An 8351-nucleotide genomic window follows, 5' to 3' on the forward strand; every position below is an offset into this window, starting at 1 on the left:
AACTGAAGCTTGAAAATCTTTCCTTTTAATGCAGAAATCACACAGACCATAGTTTATGAAAAGATTAGGCAGAGTAGCCTAGGGAAACATGGCTGGGTTCTGACTGTTTCACCATTTATTTCTTATTTTTCTTTGACCTTAGGCAAACTTTATTGAAGCTTCAGATTCCCCAAGTTTAGAATAGATCCTTATTTTATATGTAGACTTATTTTATTTTGTTGTTAAGAGGAACAAGTGAAATAACATATGAGTATTTGAAAACACTTTATATAAATGGTGTAATGTCATAGAAGTGTAAATTATTTTTATTATTTTGCTATAAAATTTCCCTAGTTCTTTGTTTACTCTTTATTACATTCTCCATCCTCTTCCATTACCAATATTTCTCTATCTTTCCTCACACAGAAAACTTTTTCTTTCCTGTAACAGTTTCTTATCGCAATCTTCTGGGGGAAATTTCTTTTATCAACCTCCAAGACAATGCATCTGCTACATGACCCCTAACCTCTGACCTCAAATAATAAGTCAAATGATTAGACTAATTCCTAGATAGTAAAGCCTAAATTCAAAACATGTTCATCCATTTTGTCCTTTTAAAAATGTAAAATCCATGTGAATTAGATTCATGATTTTAATTGTATAATCTAGTACCACTGAAGAAATGAAATAGAATAAATAGTTGAACCCACTGAAGTTCTTCAAGGTAACATATATGGCATTTAAGATGACAATATTTCCACTATTAGAATTATAAAATAGCAATCTACTGGTGTCTGAAATAGCCAATCTGCTGGTGTCATATTTTTGAACTAGTTTTGAATAATTAGATTTACTTCAGCTCATTAATGTTCATTTTAAAGTTTTTTTTTATCCTTGATGATTTCATGTCTTGATTAGTTGGCCTCTATGTCAATTTGTAAGTCCCATTACTATTAATTTATCTATTTATATAGTAATGAGTTACACATAGGCAAAAAGGAAGTGTATACTCCTGGGAAGAATTTTAATTGCAAAGATAATAATAGTATGTCCTCCCTTAAATCTATCTGTAGTAGCTGTTTAAAAATAAATATATTTCACATTAGTATCACAAATGTCCTATAAGATCAATTATTTAAAAACCAGGTTAATTCTCTGAATCAAAAGTAAATTATGACTAAGTGTTGTTGAGAGCCAGAATGCTTCACAATCTAATACACTGAGAACGCTATAGGAAGAATATAATTATGCTTGTGATTTGGCATATTTTAAAGTATGACCTTATTATTTTTTTCTGGACAAAACCTTCCATTCAATTTTCCTAATAAGATGCAGAGATAAAGAAAGAAGCTAAGACACCAGAGTTCAGAAAAGTAGAAGTAAGGGAAGCAAAAGTTCTTTCACAAATCTGGGAATGCAGAATTGATGCATAATCGAAGTTTTGCTTCCTTGATTCACAGACAAAAATGAGTTGTCCTAAATGAAAAAAGTCATTTTCAAAAGATAAGATTCGACACCCACAGTTTTAACTTGTAGAGACTCTAAAGAAATACATACCTATAATAGGCTATAAAATATTCACTCACTCTAGTTAAGTTCTTGTGTTTTTACTAAGCTCAAACTGTCCATCTAAAACAGAATTTCAGAATTCTGCCATTCGCAACAACATGGATGAGTGTGGAGAATCTTATGTTTAGTGAAATAAGCAAAGCACAGAGGGATAAATACTGCACGTCCTCATTCATAAGTGAGAGCTAAAAGAGAAAGAATGGAGGAAAGAAAGACCACAGTGGTGCATTGGACTTGCAGAGGCAGAGAGCATACCTAGGGTTGCAAAGTGGGGTGGGGGAAAAAGGGAGGGGGAGGAAGGTAGGGGGTTAATTATGTGTGGGACACAGGGTATAATTGCAATTTGTGACAACGGACATGCTGCCAGTATTGATCTGGCCATCACGTCTTGGGCACAAGTGGTGATGGTCAGCTTTATACTACATGAATATTCATAACCAATAAAAAAAAAAGAAAATAGAATTTCAGAAACCAAGATGTAGCTTCTCACCAAGACATCATCATAGGGACTGCAAACATTTCATTTTATATTTTAACAGAAGAGTCTACACTATTAAATGATAAGAAATAACAATGAACCATGTACTTGGACACTTTACTGAAGTGAGGCTGGGTGATGTAATGTGATGGCTACTCATCCAGACGTTGGGGACTTGTTGCTTTACCTACACCTGTGCCAGCAAATAGCTGCATGACCGGAGGCAAATCATTTAATTTCTCCAGGGTCTCCATTTCATAATGTATTAAATGTAGGCCCTGCATTAGGGAAACTCTTAGGTCTCTTTTATTTCTAAACATTTTTTTTTCATTTTATGTTTCTGAACAGAAAATAACGTATCACTTAGGTAAAATAAGTCTCTCTGAACGGATCTTACTATATCATGCTTGACTCGAATACAACTTCAACATTGAAGCTCATTTATTAAAAGTAAATCAGAAGGATGCATAAGTTTCTTACCTCTACAATTCCTATTTTTCCATCATCTCTCTGCCCATACTGATCCACAAAAGTTTTCATCTCAGGTGATAACTCCTAAAATTACATAAAAGCAGGTAAGAAGTTTGTAGAAAAATGCCCAATTATTATGGTGTTAATAACTGTGAAGAAAAACCAAAATTGGAAAAAATTATGCATACTGATTAACTATTCTCATGAAAATTAAAGACGTAACTGATATACTGTATTTATTGGTTTTAAATGACAGGGTTATAATTATGGTTAGCATTTCTGAATCAATCACCATGATTTGTCTTCTGTTAATTTTGAGAATATGCTATCCTTTGAAAATGTAGTCAGAATCATTCAATTCATAACCTTCAGTGAATTTAATATAATAATCACTGTTAATATGTTTTAAACATTGCTTGCTTCAGTAAAGATTATTTTATATTGCTGCACAATCTTGTCCTATAACATTTTCCTTACTCTAACATGTTTTATCCATGGAAGATAGTAATACGTGTTCTCAGTTTGCACAAACATAAAAAGTAAATGTTGAAGGGTAATTCACTTAGTAAGCAAGGGAAGTTCCCAGCACAGAAGAGGCACTCATTCATTAAACAAATTTAAAAATTAGATATCAGGAAAAAAGTGTCAATTAAAAAAATGACTCGATGAGTTTGTACTTTCACAAGAGACAGACAATATTGATGACCTTATTTTAGGCCACTGATTATATATTTAAGATCTTTGCCTCCAAGAGTATCTTAGGGAGCAGTTTTCTAGTGTTGCCTTGTTTCCACTTGTTCCAAGGTGGTGTTCTCTGCCCCATGTATTTTAGTGAAATAAACATGCTGAAGAGTGACAAAGTGAATGCTTTCTTCTCATTGGGCTTGTTTTTTTTCCCAACCTGTTCTATTGCTTATATAATCTCTCTGCATATTGACAGATTAAAAGGCTAGGAACTATAAACTAGTGATCTGAACATAAAGCTAGTATTCAGGAAGTTTAATTTTTACCCTTGGGTCTCCAACATAGCCCATTTAAAATAGCCCTGTTGCATTAACGGAAGCCTATTTAAAATAGGTCAGTCCTTACTAATGTCCTATTCTATGTCCTTGGAAAAGCAAATTGAAATCTCAATTTTCATTTTCATCGTAACTAACAAGATGATGGTATTATCTACCACACAAGTTTGCTCTAGTAATAGATAAGTTAATATAATTTAAGGCTATATTGAGGCTGACTATCATTACTACTACTATTTATAAAATCTTTTTGGAACCAATGTAAATACTCATATCTTTAGTAGAACTAATATAACAAATAGTAACAAAGCAATTTAATTATATTGTAGCATTAAAAAAAAACCTCTTCTACTATAAATAAATTGTAATTTACATTTGTTAAATCTTGTTGCAGGAACAATTGCAAGAAAATGAAAATGTCCATCCAAGACAATAGTGGGAATATCAGTCTATGCTTTTTACACATATTTTAAAGTAAACAAAACCCAAAGAATTTGTTTTTAAATTTTAAAGATGTATATACCACTAGTTTTACTAGCAGATTTGACATTTAGTTTGTGAAATTTCTGGGTGGCAATTATGTCAAAATATATTTTTTGAGTAGTGCTAAATGTGTAATCATTATCATAATCAATTAAAGATTTATAAAAATGAATGCAAATTTAAAGACTATACAGTATGGTTAGTGTAAAATGATAATTTATGAAAATATATTGGGTTGTTTTATTTTATTACAGTTATGTTCACTTAGTGAAATTTTTGAAATTTCACATTAATATGACAAGCCAAACAATGTTTCTATTAATGCAATAAAATCTGTTATGCTATGGCCAGAAATGCAAAGACGATTGGTTTATAAGGTCAATCTTTGTGTTCTAAAAAAAAAAAGGAAGAAATACATAAAGGTAGGTTTACTTCAATGGGGTCGGTAGCATAGTGAAACATGTGTCTAGTATATGAACCTCTTAATCTAGATCTTTATTTAGATTTAATTATTTATTTAGTTTTAACTATCCAAAGCCTATATACATAATCCAGAAAAATACTCAAGAATCAAGGTATTAAGCAACTTGATGTAATCCTATACTCGTGCTCAAATTTAGTATTATTGGATTATAATCTAATAACTGGAGCTTCAGATATTCCAAAATTGGAGCCTAAGCAATAGAAAAAAATAATTAAGCTCTGAAATTTTAAAAACTACAACGTGAAGGCATTGTTTACAAAAAGGTACAAATATTAAAATGGGAGGAGAAAAAGAAATTTGAAAAAATGTGAGAAGTTCATGAATATTTGCATTTCCAGGATAAAAATAAATCTCGATATTAAAATTACTTCTGGGAAAAATTAAACATAATTATATAGCTGCTGGAAGCATCTTCCAAGGTTTTAATTCTGAATTTTAAGGAAAGTAAGGCTTTTCCAACCAGATATTTTAAATACACATTTTTTATTATGACAGAGAATTGCTTTTATTTTATTAGCCAAGAATACATAGAACTTTAATGAGAATATTACATGAATTTATTTACATGGTACTATATAAGATAGAGGGAGGGTGGAGATCACATAAAACGTTCTTTATTTTATTAGATCTCATTCTACTATACTTTTAGATTTATATTATATTAAATCTGAGTAAAACAATCCCTAGAGCACAATTTGGTTTAAAATCAATTTGGTCAATGATTTTAGCAACTGATAGTTCTGTAATGCATTGTATTACATTTAGAGCCCTCTGGGATTCTTTTGAATATGTTGCACGGATGTGTATTACACAATTTTTGATTTAGATGGGCCCAAAGCTAATTCTATTGGTAAATTTTATATATATCACTCAATAGTAGAGGTGGTGATCTGCAATATGATATATACAGATGATGTGTGTATCATTTGTAATGTAAAATCTCTTTCTAACTGTAGTCAAGAAGGCCCAAGATCTTTAACATCTAATTAGTCCAATCCAACACTGCCTTCTGAAAGACAGTCTTACATAAATCCCAATAGATTAGTAAAATTCTTAAACTGTTTTCCTATACACTAACATTACATTTACATTTAGGATCTGGATATATTTTATTTTTATGCTGACAACATCTTTTCTCAACAGGTTAAATTAAGCCCAAAGGAAGTCATTTACAATTAAAGAATTGTCATTTGTTTGATTAACTAATGGCTTAAATCACAAACATAGCTTATTAACAAAACACTGTTAATTTCTTTCCACTAGAGTGTCACTTTGCCTTTTTAACAATACATGAAATTCTTAAAGTTGTTTTACTTTTCATTCCTCTAACTTTTGGTTTTCCTCCCTTCAACAGAAATGAAGACTTTTTCTTCCTAAATCCTGCTCACTATTATGTTGCAAGTTGACCAATTCTCCCCCAGAGAGGAGGATCAAGACAGAATGTTTTTTCATCTACCCAACTACATCAACGTCCCCAAAATTATAACTGGCAATAGAATAAGAGATCCATAATCTGCAGATCTGTCTCCTGACCACCAAGGGGCAGAAATGTATTTCTACCCCCTTACTTCTCGTACAGTAAAAGAGAAGTTAAAAATTACCTAACCAAACTCAGTGGTAGAGGTGGTGATCTGCTAAAGGATTTCACGCACCCACACTTTGCTTTTAGGAGCTATTAAAGCAAGTGCAAGTATAGAACATATATTTTTAAAGCTCTGATTTCAGACTGTAAGGTTTTTCTCTTTAGGAAATCTCTCTCTCTCTCTCTCTCTCTCTCTCTCTCTCTCTCTCTCTCTTCCTCCAACACCCCCTTAATCTATGCAATTTGGAAAGATGTTCCTTTTTGCCCTTCTCAGTTAATAAACATCTACATTCCCCGGAAAGCATTTGATCCTCCTGGCTCTTTATGGAAACACAAGAATGTTTACATTTGTAGGGTTGGAGTTGTTTTTCCTCCTTCCCAAACTTGAACCTACCAATCCAGCTTTCTTTCGCGCCTGCTGGAGCTCCAGGATCAAGTTCTGCAGCTCCTTTCCTTCCAGGTAGCCACTTCCTGCAAAGACAGACAGAGAAGCACCCAGGTGTCAGATATGTCACTCGGAGCGCTTCCCCGTCCACTTTCCACATCAGCTATCTTTCTGGCGACCTGAGAGGCTCTCTCTTGCCTCGACATTGATGAACCAGCAAAGGGTACAGAAGCGGCAGCGCTCCCCTTTCGGGGTGTCACACTTTAGATCCACTAAGGGAGGATGGATGATTGGGGTGCTGAGCCCAGCCATAGAAACTTTGGGGGGAGGGAAGGGTCCCCCATCCCTGCTCTCTCTCTCTCCTTCTACCATTCCTGGAAAGACAAAAGTTTAAGGTTCGGGGATTACCTGGAAGCAATATAAACTTTCAGGTTGATGGTTCGCAGCCAGTCAGAGAGATAAGATTAGGCAGAGCAAGGAAGAAGTAGAGAACAGAGAGACAGAATAAAGGGATCAGGAGGCTCAGGGGAGTTCAAAGGATGGGAAGGAGCGTGGAAACGGGTCTTGAAACAGTTAAAAAGAGAGAAGATAATCACCATCAGCGTCGAAATGAAGCCAGATCTCGAAAAACTGTGACGCTGTGATCAGGGATGATTGCAGGTGGGATTCTGCCATGGTGCAGCGGGGCGCGTGTGTGCGCGTGTGAGTGTGTCCGTGCGGGAGTGCGGTGCGTGCGTGCGAGCTGCGGCTGCGGAGCAAGAGCTGGGCGCGGGCGCTGCCGGGCGCTGTCCTCGGTGCTGCGCAGCGCGGCGGTCCTCCCGAGTGCTCTCCCCACACCCCGCACCCCGTCCTCGGTATTTATTCTGACGGCCCCAAGCCGGGCCACGCCTCCTCCTGCCTCTCGTTCCTCACTCCCCGCCTCTTGCTCTCACCAACCTGCTTCCCCTCCCTTCCTGTTTTCTCCTCTCCTCCCGGGAAAGCTGGCTGGAGCAGGAGTTCTGGAGTGTAGGAAGCAGCAGGTGGTTGAAGATCCTTTGCTCGGAGATTGGATGCTGCCGACAGAGACTCTTTCCCCCCACCGTCTCCTAATCCAGGAATAACCTTATTGCTGAATATTATAGTAAAACAACATACTTGGAAAGGGTATGCTTTTCATATGGAAGGAGAAAACTAACGAAGAATAGAACCACATAAATAAATGATGATCGTGTTTGTGTGTGATTTCTCCAGGACTTTCTGGTATCTGAACAAAATTGGGTGAAATCTAGGCAATAATTAGATTGATTTGATTAACGTATATAATAAATTCACTGATATCAACAATCACTCTATTTTGTGCTAGTAAAGACCATCATATGAATGTTTCTTAAGGTAGTTTATATAAACTAGCCTTGCCAGCATGAGAAAGTGTGAAAAAGCAGAATTACGATTTTAAAAATCTTGAAGTAGAATTATAAATTGGAAAGTGATAGAATTAAAGTACAAAAGCTCAAAATGTTAGAGAAGAAAATAATCTTAGAAATACTTTAATTTACTACTTCCGAGGTTAGAAAGAGTGAATAAACTAAAACAAATAGGAAGGATCTGACCCAAGTTTATACCTAGGTGAACCTGGTCACAGTCCCATTCGGTGGCCTTAACACATGTACCCCTCCTTTCTATATCAAACAATATGTGCTACAGAATTTTTCAAAACCTGCAAGTCACCATCAGAATTGAAAAAAACCACCTAACTAAATACATGTTATATTGTTTAATACAATAAATGACACATTTAGATTATTATTTACATAAATACTTCTAAATTATTTGGTTTTCAATCTTTTGAGATGTTGAGGGCCACTGAAAATGTATTCTGTATGTGATTACAAGGGTATAAAAGCAAAATGAAGAAACAAGAG

General features: G+C 34.9%; 1 protein-coding gene across 1 annotated transcript in view; it reads right to left on the reverse strand.

The window, feature by feature from the left end:
- Positions 1–7277, reverse strand: part of CALB1 (calbindin 1, 28kDa) — a 26616-nt gene extending 19339 nt beyond the window's left edge. The window contains exons 1-3 of the mRNA XM_008586199.1: positions 7047–7277; positions 6460–6536; positions 2507–2581 (exon numbers count right to left, since the gene is read on the reverse strand). Coding sequence (XP_008584421.1) covers positions 2507–2581; positions 6460–6536; positions 7047–7125 — 231 coding nt within the window. The 5' untranslated portion in view covers positions 7126–7277. The remainder of the gene's footprint in view (positions 1–2506; positions 2582–6459; positions 6537–7046) is intronic.
- Between the last annotated feature and the right edge of the window lie 1074 nt (positions 7278–8351).

This window comes from Galeopterus variegatus, unplaced genomic scaffold (genome assembly GCF_000696425.1).
Source record: "Galeopterus variegatus unplaced genomic scaffold, G_variegatus-3.0.2 Scaffold3872, whole genome shotgun sequence".
Lineage (NCBI taxonomy): Eukaryota > Metazoa > Chordata > Mammalia > Dermoptera > Cynocephalidae > Galeopterus > Galeopterus variegatus.